Genomic DNA, 17,983 nt, shown 5'->3' on the forward strand with positions numbered 1-17,983 from the left:
ACTCACCTGGTCGATAATACGAGAGATTCTATTCATCATTCGTCGCCAGGAAAGCTTCAAGTCTTACTTCAACTTTAAACTGTAGGTCCAGTCCCGATTAGCCTTACTGTGCATAAAATGAACTTAAAACCAAAAACTCAAATTATCCGAGATCCCCGGGACATCGTGTAACCATTACAGTGAGAAATGGGCATTGTCTGCCCACTCTAGGGTGCGAGAAGAAACCTCCTTCCCACCCATTACCAACATCTAGTGTCCTTACTCATAATTATTTTACACTACGAAAGATGTTGCTTTTAGTTTATGTTCGTTGTATTACAGTGCCTTAGGTTTTCAAGGTTTATCTAGCATTTTAATATACCCATTCATTGTTTTAGGTTCCCCATATTTCGCACGTTCTCATATATAGAGTGAAGTGTGTATGCTATGAAGAGGCTCTTCAAGGAAGTGATTTGGGAGGCTTCCTCCAACGGACTTCTTGAAATCACTGCAAACAGAAGGTGGTTCCTAAAAAGGTTTGTAGAACGATGCATTGAGCTTCGGAATTTATGACACAAAATTGTTTTAAAAAATTGTCTTTAGAATGAAATTATTTCAAAATATTAATAATACTAATTTTCGCTCTTAAAATTAAAACTTGATATTTTATACATTACAACAGATGAGTGCAATATTTCTATAAAACTGTTTGTGTGCTGGTTCAAACTACAGAAGCCATAGGAAAAATGCTAATGTAGTTTTTCTTAATCTGAATTAGAGCCGAGTATCGACATTGAACGTCATTAACAGTAGTGACGCACTTGCGTAATAAAGGCTCCCCAAATAACATGAAGAAAGAAACATTTCGCGGGGAAAACAATTCTGACATGTCACTACTTAATGGCTGAATTCATTTTTATTCCATTTTCGAAAAAAATGGATGAATATCCGGCGCTAAGCATCTCACCATGTATCGTTGCCTATCCTTTCAATTTTCATTTATTTCGTGTTGAAATAAATGAAAATTCCGCATCTCCAACCACGTAGCGTTCCATTAGGCGTTACAAGAAAAGCAACGCGCTAAATCCCGCATCTACCACCACGTAGCGTTTCACCCTGTGGAACTTGGGATCGAACCAATGGGGAAGAATCTCATTCACCCATATAATAACATTCGCTGGCTGCGATGGCCCTAAAAGGCCAAATGCGAGGTAACTAAACTAGTATTTGAGTAAAAGACATGATTGTTTCCCAACACTTCTGACTGAGACTGAGAATGGCAGGTTATGGATAAGGGATGACTTACCCCGCTCTGTACAAATAGGCCCTCTCCTTGCAGTGTTACTTCTTCAGGCGATCGGCATCAAAAGATCCCTTGCCCTCTATACCCTGTCCCAGCTAACTGTAAAGCAGGGGCGTGCATATCGGCAGAGGAGGAGGAGGAATATCGAGTGGTGAAAGCACAGCGTTGCCAACCGTACGGTCCTGACCGTCATGTACGGACGTACGTTCCAGACCTTAGTCCGTACGCTAAATGCACTGCTTGTCAAAATTTGCTCTTGCAGTTTTATACCTAATATTTCCCTAAGACATTCTTAAACCAATCGTACGGACCTAGAGACAAAAATACACTGCCATGTGCGTCCGGTATTATCCTTTTCAAACGTTCGCAACGCTGCACAGGAAATCGGGTAACTCCCGTCACCCATTACACAATCCCGATTCTCTCACTGTTCATTGGTGGAGCCCTCTCGCTTCACTACTTGCGCAGAGACTTGTTCTCGCTCGCCTGGTCTACAGTTAGCTGGTACGGAGTTTAGATTCCTTGGTTTTGTATCTCTTGCTGCGACCTTCGTTCGCCTCGCTCAAGGTGAGCCACCCCAGCTCGATGTTTTTCTGTATAAGTAATTCAATTTTCAGAGTTGACCTTGCACGATTCAGTAGTCGGTCAGCATCTGGAAATATAATTGTTTATACGCGTGCATCAGATTATAATTCCATGTTGTGACTAAAACCACGGAAGGGAACCTCAAAGTAGTTTAATTTTTCATTGACCATATGTTTCGATGAATTGTGTACTTCTTAGGATATTTAAATATGAAAGTTATGCTAGCAAATGCATGAAACAACAAGAAACCAGCAAGAAGAAACCTCAATAATGATAAGAAATGCACGAAAAACAACAAAAAGTACTGAAAATGACCTAACAAACCAAAAAATCCGGACAATGACAAAAATAATGCAAGATAACAACAATATTTTCTGGTTCTAACTGAAGATAAACTCAGCACTATCAGGTTTAGCATTGTCTTCAGGTGCCAGAATTTTTTTCTTCATCAACTTCCTGGCCATATACATTACATTGTCTCACGTTCAAAAATATGGTACTTTAGTATTATACGGACTACCTCATTTCAGACCATCTGTTTTCTTGGAAAGCAAAAGAAACACTTATGGACATAATAGGAACACTTTATTTGAAAGTTTACAATATATAAATCATACAATTAGCAACCTAACCTAACCTAACGATCTGAAATCAGGTTGTGCGTATAATACTAAAGTACCAAAAATATACTATAAAATATATTATATATGAATTCAATTTTGTGCTCTGCCAAACTTTTATGCTATTTAATAAACTTATAATGTATTGTCGTAACATTTACAGTTACGTCTACAATGATGATAAAAATCTTACATATGGAGATTTTTTTACAAATTCAGTTGAAAAAATTGCTCATTAAACCTATTGTCCTTACAGGGTGTTGGGTGCTACATTATTTCTTCCTGCATTTTTGTTGATGATTTTCCTTCTTATTGAATCATGGCAAAAATTTCATGAGAATCCAGTAATTATTAAAATCGAAAGAAATTTCAATGAATGGAATACTTCATTGCCAAGTATAGTGACCTGCCCAAGAAATGCTCTCTCCACTGAAATGATGATGGAGTACTGTACGAGGTAAGCAAAAATATGATAATATGAAACAAGGAAGTAGTAATATTAATTACATTGTATGTGTTCATAAAAGAAATTGAGTGAATTATTTTTGTTCACTACATGCATTTATGGATTATTTTGGACAAAATAGCACTTCCTGTATTTGTTTCCTAATATCGTCCATCGTTAGTTTCCTGTGTCGTCGTGAGAATCAGACTTTCCATACAGCATAAATCTCCAAGGGATATCCACAATGTCCAGATTCATGGATATTATAAATATCCAGTTCTGGATATCCATTGCAGATCCACGAGATATCCCGTCCTGGATATCCGGTGGATCTCGAGTGCTGGACATCCAAGGGATATACGGTATTTGTGCACGTGTTATTCAAAACTTCACATCAATGTTTTGATATCCGTGGAGGGGTGTGGAGTCGTGTTTGGAACATTCAGAGACCTGCACAAGACACGAAAAAAGGACATTCAGAGACCTGCACAAGACACGGAAAAAGGACATTCAGAGACCTGCACAAGACACGGAAAAAAACCGTTTTCGAGGAGGCGCGCCTACAAGAATATGCAACACCCACGTCAAGCCCAGGTGTTCGACATCGCGCAAGCGAGCTTCACGTCACAGTTGTGCACAGGCATCGATGCCTGCCAGGTTTTTCTATTATCCGGGTCTTAAGAAGACACGTGAGACTCGATGTAGTTCTTGCAAGTAGACGCGAGCACTCCTGCCAGTGTTGCCAACGGCCAATATATTTTTTTACCAGAATTTTTTTTTATTTTTATTTTTTTAACTATGCTTACCTAACCTAACCTAACCTTGCCGGAAATGGTTCGTGGGGCTAACGTGAATGGTTTTTGGGGCTATCGTGAATGGTTTTTCTATTATCCGGGTCTTAAGAAGACACGTGAGACTCGATGTAGTTCTTGCAAGTAGACGCGAGCACTCCTGCCAGTGTTGCCAACGGCCAATATATTTCTCTACGCATGGAAATATTTGAATTTCTGCTAAGCGCAGGTGCCTTGAGGTTGTATAACCATTGGCGTAGCAAGGGATGGGTGACGTGGGTGACCACCCAACCCAGGGCTTCGCGCATGTAGGGGCCTCGCGTCCCATGAGGTTGATACGAAGAACGTAATAAATGGAAGTGAGAAAGATAGAAAAGGCTAATTTTGTGGGCAATAAAATTAAGACCTTTTTATCTGGTTTCATATTCTATTTTTACGTTATAATTTCAATGAATACGTCAAATCAGAGGCGGGTGGGAGCTCTAAGCCTAAGGGGTTTAGGAAAAACTCAAAATAATTATAATTTCTCATGTGAAACATAACGCAAATATTGCTTGGACATTTTTATCCATTTATTATTTTATTGAATAAGTATCGCTTTATCTAGGTTTTTGTTCTGTCTCGTGACCTTGCATAGCCTACCTGATTTTAATATGTTAATGGTAAAGCACCTCAAACTGCCACGGAGCAAAGCATGGGGCATTTAAATGCTTCCGGTGTTTTAAACTGAAGAAGGGTGTGGATAATATTAGCAGTACTTCCTTCGTTCCTACAACTTCAGATGCAGCTATTGCCCTCTGTAACGGGCACGAACATGATTTATCTTCCGAATTTCGTGATCAAGTTCTACGTTTCAGGAATGTGCTTAAATCTGAAATCAAGTGCTTTGGCAAAGTTTCTTCTCCTTGATAGCTCTACACTAGCTTCCAGTGTTCTCTGTATCCTATACCGCCTTCTGTTTGAGGGGAAGGATAAGTAAGTATTTGTATTTTCTTCTTTTGAATACATAAATGTCAAGGAAAGTTATGTTGTAATATGTGAAAATTCAGAGTTAGAGCATCGATTTGTATAGATATTAATGTAAGTGTAGCCACAACCAGCCATTCTAAGTAATTACATAAATTTCCTGGAAGAATCTGACTGTACTTGAGGGACCCAAATTTATTTCTTGCGGACGCGTATTTACGATTTTGTTACGCCACTGCCTCAAATATACCTATAATATTACAAAAACATTAAGACGTAGCAACAAAATGACATTCACAATTATTATTATCATCTAAGTCCTAAAATTCAAAGTTAACTGGTACAATTAATGTTCAACAAAGTCAAAACTGCTAATTAAAAAAAGTCAAATTAGCTGTATCAATTGATTACACCAAAGATTTCACACTTATGGTGCAAATAACTGTCGTTTTAAGATTTGTTGATGTTGGAACAGATTGTAGGTAGATACTTTGGACCCCTAGACAGGATTGAGGTTTAGCGCACCCCTTTCCCCCCGCTCTATGTAGCACCGATATTTTATGTGCGTCTTTCGATATTTTCTACTTAAGCCATGGTTTGTGACATTTACATCTTACAAACTTTGAAATGAGGAAACAAATAACGACTCATTAAATAATATATAGTTTCTATTTCATGATTCTTACTTTGTATTTCTGATTTTTTTTTTTTAAAAAAAAAAGTTTAGCACATTTAAGGATATTTCAGTGTTCTTACTGCCTAAAGGACATCTTGAAAAACGTACTATTACTACTACTTTTGTTAATAAAAATTCCAGCAGCATGTTACTGTAGCTCTGCCAAGTGTAAATTTCTCTGTCGCCTACTATTAAATATAATTCTCGTCAGAAATTAATTAGTATTATAGGCTATTATATAAATATGATAATTTGCTGACGTTTCCTTGATAACTGTGTATCGATTTACATTGATATTTCAAACTTAAAGAACGATGGGGCCTTGCATTCAAATCTCGCCCAGGACCTCGTGATATGTTGCTAAGCCACTGCACCTAAGATTTTTTAACTTCTCAAATTAGTGTCATTATTGTGTCAAACCAACTACCACATATTTTGCAAATTTGTTTCGAAGGTTTTGAAATAGGTTTGTGTGTCTTGTTAATTTTATGTCACTTTTCTGACTTGAAATCGTAAATCTTCTCTCGGTTTCATTTTTACGTTGTTTGTTTGTTGAAATGTGTCAATAGCATTGCCTGCTATTTTCACCCGTATGAAAATACAAGCTAACAATTATATTTTGCATCGTATTACTATCAATGCGGTCTGAGAACTAGATAACTAGCAACAACATGAGCGAACGACGATTTGTTGAAAGATATGACAATATTCAAAACCATTTTATAATGCAAATTCTGATTCCATGTTCCATTTGGACCATCGTGCCTTAGTGTTCGGGGGGGGGGGAATCTTGAGAAACTAATTCGGATATTGATTTGGCAAAATTACACCAGAGAGAAAATCTGTTTGATTGATTGATTGATTTATTTGGTCAATTTTTGCACAATAAGGCTAATCATGACTGGCCCTATAGTTTTAAGTGGGATCTGGACCCCCATATGCTTCCACCGGGTATCGAACCCGGTACCCCTTGATTACATGGCGACGACACTACCACTGCGCCATAGGGGAGCACCCTCCAAAAAAGTATAATGTAGAACAACCACTAGTCACACAAAGTTCCAAAATATTTAAGATGACACTTTTTGCTAAACTTGGTTTGTACTCATTTACAGGTGTCAGCAGTGGCGGCGATTAGGGGCGGGGCCGAGAGGATGCAGTTGCCCCCCCACTTTTTTCCAGTTTTACACCACGCTAACCTCATGTACCAAGGGAAATTAAACTATCCTTGCCCCCTTACTTTTGCACCTTGGCGCCCTAGTTTTGGAACCCAAACGCCGCCACCGGGTGTGAGCGATACAAATGTTTTCTAGCAAGGAATAAATGTCTGCAAATTCAAATTGATAAAAGTGATGTACATTTTAAGTGCTCCTTGATAATTTTAGAATCTAAAAGTTGGCAACTGTGATTGCGTGACTCATGTATCTGGAGACGGTGCAAACCCGGAATGAGCGTTCGCTGAAGATAAGCAAGCTTCGTCTTTCAATGCGTTCCAGTTACCCGTGGGCTTTCGATGCTTGACGGGTCAAAACCCAGGTCTATATTTTTACTCGCTCGCCCGACCAGCCAGGCGGGCCTAGTAAGCGATTGTGGCCGATGTGCAGCTCTCTGGGGATATTGTGCAATAGAACGTTCGAGAATGCAGCAGGCTTTTACAGCCACTGTTTGTCGGCATGAGCAAATATGCACTCTAAACTCCGTACCAGCTAACTGTAGACCAGGCGAACGAGAACAAGTCTCTGCGCTAGTAGAGAGGCGAGACGGTTCCACCAATGAACAGTGAGAGAAACGGGATTGTATAATGGGTGACGGGAGTTACCCGATTTCCTCCTTAGCTATGCAGCGTTGCAAACTTTTGAAAAGGATAATACCGAACGCACATGGCAAAAGACCGTATTTTTGTCTCCAGGTCCGTACGATTGGTTTAAGAATTTCTTAGGGAAATATTAGGGATAAAACTGCAAGAGCAAATTTTGACAAGCCGTGCATTTAGCGTACCGACTAAGGTTTGGACCGTATGGTTGGCAGCGCTGCGCTTTCACCACTCGATATTCCTCCTCCTACTCTGCTGATATGCACGCCCCTGCTCTACAGCTAGCTGGGACAGCGGTATAGTTCTTTGAGATCACGAACCGATTTGATTTGATTTTGGTGATTTAGCTTCGCTTTTTTACATTTCGCTACCGCGACTTTGAGGATTAGTGATTATATGTTTAAATTGATGCAGGGACGCTCACAAAGAACACTCCTGCCTATGCCGGGATTCAAACCCTCGATTCCTGGCGTTATCAACCTTGGTTGCTGCATACTTTCTTCTGGAGCGTGTACACTGTGTATCAGAAATCTGCGAAGCATGGCCGCACATAACGGTAGACAAGGGGAGAAAGCCAGTGGGTGGAGCAAAGTCATCTTCTTCTTGATGAAACAAAATAGATTTTTATTAGCATCGGCTTATAACATGATCTTTACTGAATAAAACGAGATTTGACTTGTTACTATATTGTTATTATTACATGAGTCAATGAAAATGTTGAAAGTCCAATAAAGAAATTGCAGGCAGACTCCACATCGCAAATTTACAAAACGACCTCAAAGCTGCAACACTAATCAAGCGAGCTTCAAAACGTCGTTTGTGTTATTTTAAAGATGGCGCCTCGTATACACACTTGCACCAGTGAAGAGGAGTGGTTTCTTGCCCTCTGTCAACCTAAAACGTACAGAAAATTCTCGGCAAATGAAAATTCAATATCTCTGTGCATGCTTACCACACCAGAAAGTTTACTAATGGAGAAGAAAGTTGGACAATTGCCTCAGTTCGCAGGCAGATGGGTGGAAAAGCCTTCGCAGTGGCTCATAAGTGACTGCACGTAGACTCCGAAGATTCATTCTTCTTAAGGTATACAGACACTAACTCAAAGTTGAAAATACATTAGCAATAGGTCTGCAACAAACTTGTGCAACCCTACATACAGATAGTTACTACATAAAAAAACATATTAAGGTTTTCATGTGATTCTCCTTGTTTTGTAGTTTCCGAAGGTTTTATTTCTTTTTTATCCTATTAGTTACGTTTGGAGAGGCGTCTTACTTTCATTTGGAAAACATTTTTTCCCTTCGAAAATATCAACAACAAGTGCGTAATTGTTGTACCGTTTTCAGCCATCATTGTTCCGTGTAGCGGCCGAAATTCAAATTTCTGGAACAAATTGTTCATTAACAGTGGCTAATAAAAGTATCCTTTCATGCATTTATGTATGTATTATGGTGCAGTTCATGCACTTAATTTTTTATTTTTTTTGGAGTCAAAATTATGTCAATTGACACATATTTTTGTTCTGTGTATACCAGGAAAACAGCCTGGACGTCAAGCGTTAAATGAGATAGCATATTTAATTCATTCGCATTTATAGGTGCTATTCTCCTTCTAGGGTGTTTGGCGAGTTATACATGAAGAACACGACATACTATGAGACATTTGTGTCAGAAGTGGTTCATCTGAGTTCATCTTCGGTTAAAAATTTCATAAAATATGAAGAAGATGCAACAGTGAATACACTAAATCTCAGTGCAATTCAAGAAAAGGTTGGTACACATGAAAACTTTCTTTCCTTTCCTCTAGAAGTATGTGAATGCAAAACAAAATGTTCAGGCTCTTATTAAAACTTCGCACAATAAGATGATGGAAATTGTGTCAGAATTTTATTTCCAGGAAGTTAAGAGATCAAGCGAAACAGTGATCTTGAAATGAGGAACGGAAAAGTAATAGCAGGAGTGTGTTGTTCATATGTGTTCAAACTAGTAAATTTGTTGAATTTGCTCGCCCTAGCATATAGGGGAACACGAGACAGGACGGGGTACGTATCTTTCATTCAATGTAAATAAAAATTACACTGTTAAATTAAAAACTATAAAAAAAGTACTAGATTTCTGGTATAAACCATTAATAACCACAATAGACATTGAGAAACGTTTCCAATATTTAATACATGTTATTATTATTTTTTTTAATGTAACAAACGATGCAAACTGTCTTTTTGCCGCATACGTTCACTTACAACACATTTTTAAAGCAAATATTTGTTAGTACAGCCATGTTACAACGGTTGAACTACGTTCAAAGTTTGCTGATCGAAGAAAATTCGTGGGTTAACTTTGACCTCAGATCGCCGGGACTTAATCTCAGTTCAGCTTGTACGCAACACAAAATCAGAGTTCAATGTGACTGCAGGTCAATTTTACTTTCTACTCGAGGAGGATCAACTGTTTTACACAATCGACCTAAAGAATAACAAGTTTGTTATCACAGATTTAAGATTGTGAAACTAAATTAAAGATATACTTAAAAAACTAAATGTTGAAATACATGTTCCACTGCAGATTTTTCTTTTACAATTTCAGGTACGAAAGTTTTCAAGTATATGGATATACATCGGCAATTTTTTGTACGGTGGGAACACACTATATAATCCACACGGACCTTGTAGTGCAGACAACTCCGCCATTCTCATGAGCAAGAGGTACTTTGATATTTTAAAGTTTTCAATAGCAAAATAGTCTAATGGAAGAATTTGGAATTGTAACCGTGCGTTCGTGGGGAAAATAGAATTGATCCGACGTTCCCTGAAATAAATTTCGAAATTACTGCACCGCAGTGGCGATTCCTCCATGTAGGAAGTGAGAAATTTCCTACAGTTTCATTTATGCTTATTTCCAGTTTTCTACTTTTTAGGAGTTTAACGAGCGTTATAAATTTTTGAGCGCAATCAAGGTTCGCTACTCGACTGTCAAGAGACAATGTGCTAGCTAGCTATCACCCGCTCGTTCCAGATCTGTTGCCCAAAGACGACCGTCTTTGCCTGCCGCTGAGGAACCTTTCTCCTCATCCTACAGGAAGATGGGTGAGGGGTAGTAATTACAATGGAGGGCGGGGGTACGCGTGGAGTTGCCCAGTTATACGGTCCGCGAGAAAGGGCCCGTGAGTTCCTCAACAGTCATTCCAACTCGAGCATAATGGTTCTAAACCTAGCACTCTGTGTTTGGCATAATGCAAAATCCAGCATCATCTCAAAAACGGGCGCCCTTGGGAAACAGAGAAATTGAATTCTAATGAAGATATTTTGAGGAAACATTCATTTTTAAGAAAATCTCCAGATCTTGTTTGTACTTTGCTAGCGGACTTGTTTCAAACAAAATGAAGTATACCGACCAAGGGACAAGCTTTTACAGGCCCTCGTACATCCTCTTGTTTTCATCCTTTCTTTATCCTCCCCGGTTTAACAAGGGAGGAGCATTTCATAAAAGGAAATCGGTAGAAAGAGTTGGAGGTCACAAATAAAATAAACGGACGCCATTACCAGTCATGGAATTTTCTTCAACTTTTTTCAAGCACTATGCTAAACCCATTTTTTTAAATTATTTTTTTTTGAATGGTCGAAATTGCTAACGTTGCTTAACTATAAAAAATAATCAATATCGCAGTTCACAACTCCAAAATAGCAAAATAAAATTGAACTTAAAACTACTACAGTCATCAGAAAATCATAATAGTAAATTAATAAATATTGTATAATAATAATAATAAACCCTAGCATAATTTTATCACATTTACCGTAATTTATGAGTTGAAACAGCCCCTTTCCTTATCAGGCGGTTGGTATTGGCAAAGCTGTTCTTAATCCACACATGACAGGCAGGGAGGGCCTGCAGCTAACATTACAAATCCAATGGCTAATCCAAGGTACAGGCGATACATGCACTGTGTAATTGAACGCATTTTCGAAAACTTTCCTCGGTCTGTTTACCATAACTTCCTACACTCCAAAAATTCCACGGGTCGCCACTGCTGCCCAGTAGCTAGATATTTTGGCGCCCTAGGCAGGATTGTGGTTTAGTGCTCCCCTCTACCCCCCCCCCCACCCTCCCCCGACATTCATATTTCCTTCTTGGGAAATGGTTTGTGATGTCTACATCTTAGGAAACAGAAAAATAATATAGGAAAGATTCGTATTTTTGCATTTCTGATTTTTACAAAGTTTAGTATATTTAAGAAAAAATCAGTAATGGCTTAGTGTCTAAAGAAAATCCTTAAAAATGTACTATTACTACTACTTTGAGAAACAGAAAATTCCGGTAATGTGTTACCAGAATATAGGTACCTCTGCGTATCCTTTGTTGTCTTTGTCTCTTTATTTTTTGTTTTCTTTTAAAAAGAAACCTTTGAATTGCGCTCTAGGCTTCAGCCCCCTTAACCTACCGCTCGCTACGGGCCTGTCGATATATATATATATATATATATATATATATATATATATATGTATGTGTGTGTGTGTGTGTGTGTGTGTGTGTGTGTGATTGTTCTAAAGTTTAACCAAAACTGTAGGGCATTTAATACATATTTTTGCTTCATGTACCCTTAAGAGTAAGAAGTTGAATTGATCCATTAATCTACGTTCATTTAGTACGTGGTGATAGCAAAACTTTATATTTCCTCGTGTCGTGTCCATTAACCTATCATCGCTACAAACCGGAACTTATTCAGCGTGACGTCAACAATTTACGTATTCAAGTACGTTTGGGCAGTGAAAATCAGGCCAGGTCAACTGAAAATTTCGTAAACAATATTTCCTTTCTTTACCAAACTTGAAAAGTATTCTAATATGATTGCATATGATTGAAATGTGTCATTGATTAATACATTCACATTTGTTATTCTTCTATTTCAGTAAAGGCTATGAATTTGCAAATCAATTTGTGCAAAACAATTCCTTACGGAACAACGAGACGGAATTCAAAGTGTTGCTTTACTCTGATAAGGTTTACTCGGAAAACGAAACAGAGGTGAGAAACGTTACAATAACTTTAACTGCGAAGTATACTGCTAAGTGGAATGTCCATGCGGACTATTATCTTATCAAATAGTATAAATTGCATTTGCTTTTTTGTATGCAATAAGAAATGATTGTTTGTTTTGTGCCTTACTAACTGCCCACTCTATAGTTGATTTCTGTTCTCAGGAAGAGATTTTGTATGCCACCAGAAAGTAGAATATGCAGCAGAAATATGGGCTCTTAAGGACAACGATATACGCGGAAAATATATATCAATTAACTACAGGTCAGTGGCGTATTGTGAGTTCAAATTGTGGGCAATCTCACATGAAAATAAGAGGCACTCTTACTCGAACAAATTTTGAGATAAAACTTAAATTCATGAATAACAAAACAATAATAATAAATATTATAATCTTTTTTTGACCCACTTCTTATTGAAATAAACAATAGTATGCACATTTACTAATGGGTTTTGTTTACTAGATTGTAATATCTCAGCTTCGAACTTCGTAGATAGCGTTGCTAGCCTAGAATATATACCCCCCCTGCTACAGGTTCTAGGTGCTTTGTTACCAACATAGATTACTGTTGTTTTCTTCGTGTAGTCACAGCGAATCGTGTAGTCATGGCGAGGGGGGGGATTGCCCCTCCCAACTGCCAGGCTTCTGGATATATTATTATTCCGAGTCCAAATAACTATGCAATGTACCTCAAAAGAGGATCGAACCCCAGACACCTTGAGAGAATAGATTTTTCTTTTATTTGTTTATTCATCTTGCTTCTCACATTTGATCGTCCAGTTTACAGCGCCAATGGTAGGAATTATGATAACAACATATAATAATAATCATCTATTCCAGCCCTAGACCCATATTTTTGCAAAACAATACTCTATATCTCTAGAACATAGAAGTCAGCTTTGTTCCTGTTTACAGGATTATATATTGTTTAATGTACAGGGTGTGGCCAAAAGTCAGGACCTAATTAATTAATTAATAATTTGAAGACAATTTGTTGCAAGATAAGGTGCACTGGAAGTCCCATACGTCACCGTGTGTAGCCTATAGTCCTTTATCAATTCTTTAGGAATGTCTCGCCACACTATTCGCTGGAAGTCTGTATGTGATGGATGGATCAGTATTTGTCAATACATTTTGGAAATGTCTGCACACAAAAAAATTTGATGCTTCCTGAACCTGAGTAACAATGGAAAGATATCACTTTGCAATTTTAGCCCAACTAGAAGCTTATCTTTGAGACTAATCCCTGTTGAAGTCGCTGAACTGACATCAAAAACTACACGAAGAGCTGTAATGGTGGAACTTGGATTGATCACAGCATGATGTGGTAAATAGAAACTGTCACATGGTTCCTTTTTCACTTCACTTGCAGGAACAATCTCCATATGTCCCAAGTCTAAATATTCATGCATGAATTCTGAGTACTTCTGATGGAAAACAGGAGACCTTGCAAACTTCCGTTCCATTTGCTGTAATCTCGCCACCGCTGTTTCACGAGAGTATCCTAAGGGAGGGCTGTCTTCCTTCAATGGAAGGCTCACACTGAACGTATTGTTTTCTCGAACATGAGTCACTGAAATGTGTTTTCCACATTGTTTCTCCTCTAATGTCAGATGCATTTGCCTTGGGACTTCCTCTACCTCCCAGAACTGGCGAAGTGCACTATCAAGACTACAAGATGCATGAAATGATGCTACTGCCCTTATCTTGGGAAAGTCCACACTGCCGCACAGAATCCACACAAGAACAGTACGTAGTGCAGTTGGTGTTCCCTTTGGCCCAACACGTTTGCCACTTTGCATAAGAAAAGGAAACAAATCTGCTCCAAGTAAAATGTTCACCGGTTCCATCACATAAAACTTTGGATCTGCCAACTTCAGTCCTTGAATATGTGTCCACTTCCTGAAGTCTGATAAAGGCTCCCTGGGAATGTTTCCTGTTATTTTAGGAAGTACAATTGCCCTTGTGATGAATGTTTTCCTTCTGCTACTGGGTTGGAATTGTAGATTCACCACTGCACTGCCTACACCTACACCCGTTGCTGTAATCCCATTCACAGTGATGTCTGCCTTATGCGGAGGTAAACCTAATGTTTGCACACAGCATGAGGTCACAAAGGAAGTCTCTAAGGCACAGTCCAGGAGCGCAAGAACTGGTTGATAAACACAATCTCTTCCCTGCACATACACAACTGCAGTGGATAACAACACTGGCCTTAGTTCCTTGTGTCCTTCTCCAGCCACATGAGAAGAAACTTCTTGGGGGGAAGTTGTTGTTTCACTAGAGTCATTCTGCTTATAATAGTGTAACAACGTATGATGTTTTTTATTGCAATCGTGGCGCGACCCTGAGTCACATACCGATGCCCTATGATGACTTTGAATGCAATTATAACACAAACCCATTTTTCATAACAAATCTCATTCTGTCCATCACCGAAAGGCTTTTGAAGTCTTTACAACACTTGTGTAGCGTATGATGCAGTTCACATTTTTCACAGGTATCATCCGATACTGCATGATACACACCCTTAAACTAGGAGTTATCGTAAGTCGACTGCTTCATTCTCTGAGCACTGAGATTTGAAGCTGATAATGCACGAGAATGCTGATCAAGAAAGTCACTCACTTCCTGAAAGGGATAATCATCAATGCAATGTTCTCTGAATCTTCGTCGAAAGCATTAAATATCATGTTTGTGTACATATTTATGATTGTAAATCCAAAACGTGGAACCTAATAACTATGAAAAGTGAGTTTTCATATAATTATACTTGATCTGCTTCGGATCACAATATATCTATGAACGTGACAAAGCACTTGTACGTTTCATGTTTATAACTTGTTTCCATGTTATAAGAAATCTTTATATATATATATATATATATATATATATATATATATATATATATATATATATATATATATATATATCCACGCATTTTCCTTTCAGTCATTGCTTCACGGAAGTTACAAAGTTTGCGCATTCTTGGGATCGTTCGCTGGTCGGACAATTTCAGGAAATAAACAAGCATAAATATTCTCTTGACAAGGTTTTCTCGTATTCGTAATCTCCATATCTCTACAATATATATATTTTTACATCACACTTTTTTTTTTTAAGGCTTGGATGGTTTATGCTTACCGTGTTATGCCAAATTGCGTCAAACCGACATGTTTATGATTGTTCCAACAGTTTGTTGAAGTGAAAGGTTCTTTTATAACGATCGCACCATAATGTTGTGTTATGGAAAACACATATATTAACAAGATCAACTTCATTTATTAAGGAACTCACAAAACAATGTAACACTTTAAATTATAACGAAACTACATTCTCCACTCCAGGTTCTGTTTGCGCAGACCCTTCTCTAGCAACAGTAGCTTGCTTCTTCTTCCTCTAGAGTCGTTTTCACGTTCAGAAGACACAATGGGCTCTTATGGGCAATGCTTTTCTTATGGGAAATACGAGCGCGCTGTTGCGAAATTTCTGGATTTACAAATTTAGCTTAAGTAAAATCGGTACCTGCAGTTTTGCAGGAAATTTTGTAGAGAATACGATGGTGAACACAAAAAACTGGTAACTTGCTTACATAATTTTAAATGAATTAAAAACGAAAATTTTCTGTGAAAACGAAATTTTTACATTGTTTTCATTCCTAACGTTGAAACATGCCGTAAAATTGAAGCATTCATTATTAAAAAAATTGACACTGTTTTTTAATTGTCATAGGTGATGGTGGTACTCAGAATTTATCAATACTTTAAAGCATATTTGCATTAAAAAATATTCAAATAAAGTATGTGGAGATTTTTTATATTCGTGCAGTAGAAAATGTCGTCGCTGGCCATTTCTTGTTCTGTAATTCCAAGTAAAAACTTCCAGCGACAAAGTTGTGGAGAAAATAATGAAATTATTTTTTATAACCACTCAAAGGTTCCCAGAAATATTACTTCCATGCATTTGGAGTTTCTTTTTAACCCGAACCGCGCGCGAAGTAAGGAGACGTTGTCTGGCCATCTTGAGCTGGCTCACCGCAGCATTCCGGCTAATCACCACCAAGTTTTCGAGTTGTCATTTTATTTCCATTCAGTAAAAATATGAACTTTATGCAGTTTGTTATAATAGAATTGAAATTACTTAAATTTAATAATTTACAATTATTTCCAATGCTGCTGTTGTGAGCAACAATACACGTTGTTTTTGTTTACATTACTGTCGACTATAATACTGAAATGAAGATCACCTTTCAGTTTCCAACGTACACATAAATTCATAGACACCATATTAACCTTTGAAAGGCTTTCCAACACGTGACAAAATATGGGGCTTCAAGATAGAAATATGACATGCCTTGCTTGAGTCATTCACGTCTTATCAGTTCACGTGGGCCATAACTCATTTGTTTGTTTGGGTTGCAACTTAATCTAACCCATGTGCCAGGTTCCCCTTACTTGAGTGAGAGATCTGCTTTGGTACGAGGGGTAGTCATAAAGTTTTAATTATCACCTCGAAAAAAATAAAGTTATGTAATTAATTTTTTGTATGTTTGCAAGTACATGTCTGCAGTCCTGGTGCACATTGAAATCTCCGCGCCACAGTACCGTAGCACGGCTCTAGAGGAGCCAAAACAAAATGGCGCAGCCCATTGATAAAGTGGAGTATCGTGCGGTAATTTGTTTCCTGCAACTGCTTTGACCCATTCAAAAAGCCCGCCGAACCGAGGCAGCAGCAGAAATGTTGCAACTGTGTCAGGCCAATCCAGATGACTTCTTTAGCTGCCTAATCACCATGGACGAGTGCTGGGTGTATCACTATGACCCCGAGACAAAGGAGCAAAGCAAGCAATGGAAACATGTGGATTCACCACCGCCGAAAAAGGCGAAGACCCAACCATCATCGGGCAAGGTGATGATGAGTATTTTTTGGGACTGCCATGGTGTAGTGCTAACAGATTATGCTCGTAAGGGGCAAACCATCACAGGAGCATACTATCGAAATCTCCTGACAAGGTTGCAGGAGGCTGTCAAGAAGAAACGTCGCGGGAATCTGTCCAAACGGTCTTTTTGCTCCACGAAAACGCCCCAGCTCATTCTGCACATGACACAGTCACACATGCTGCTTCTTTGGGCTATCAAATTTTGCCTCAACCCTCGTATTCACCTGATATGGCACCCAGTGACTTCTTCCTTCTCCTCGGATGAAGAAACCATCGCGTGGCAGGCATTTCCAGAATGACGACGAGGTGATTTTCGAGGTGGAACGTTTCCATAACAGCCAAAATGCAGACTTCTACAACCAAGGTCTCCGCCAAGTTATCCATCATTGGGAAAAATGCGTCGCATTGAAGGGTGAATATGTAAAGAAGGACTAACACCATCACGAAGTTTCATGTTCGCAGCTTGATTTATTCGAGGTGATAATTAAAACTTTATGACTACCCCTCGTATGTTTAGACTTTTTCCCTCTCTCGAAAAAGTGTTTTCATTTGTGTGATCGCTCAGTGATTTTTACTTTTTTAAGAAAAATTAAATATGCTGACCAAGGCAGTAATTTATTTTATTAAAAACATAAACTAAAACGTAACGTTTCAACCTTCTAGCAAATATAAATTACTGCCTTGGTCAGCATATTTAGTTTTTCATAATCATGGAAACAAGGCTTAATGGTGTTACTTTTTAAGTGATTTCTGAAGTATCATATTCGTGCATTACATTCGTGTGTGTAGTGATCGCAATGGATCATAGTAAAAAGGGTAACTGTAACGT

The 17,983-nt window shown here is 38.3% G+C and overlaps 1 protein-coding gene across 1 annotated transcript; it reads right to left on the minus strand.

The window, feature by feature from the left end:
- Positions 1–13,339: 13,339 nt before the first annotated feature.
- On the minus strand, positions 13,340–14,620 carry LOC145996834 (uncharacterized). Its single transcript, XM_083133366.1, has one exon. The coding sequence runs from the start codon at positions 14,618–14,620 to the stop codon at positions 13,340–13,342; it is 1,281 nt and encodes a 426-aa protein (XP_082989492.1).
- Between the last annotated feature and the right edge of the window lie 3,363 nt (positions 14,621–17,983).

This window comes from Lepisma saccharinum, chromosome 13 (assembly GCF_977018435.1).
Source record: "Lepisma saccharinum chromosome 13, izLepSacc3.1, whole genome shotgun sequence".
Lineage (NCBI taxonomy): Eukaryota > Metazoa > Arthropoda > Insecta > Zygentoma > Lepismatidae > Lepisma > Lepisma saccharinum.

Bases quoted from the DNA above. Each gene is read 5' to 3' on its own strand.
- LOC145996834 (XM_083133366.1), bottom strand. From the start codon at position 14,620: ATGGGTTTGTGTTATAATTGCATTCAAAGTCATCATAGGGCATCGGTA.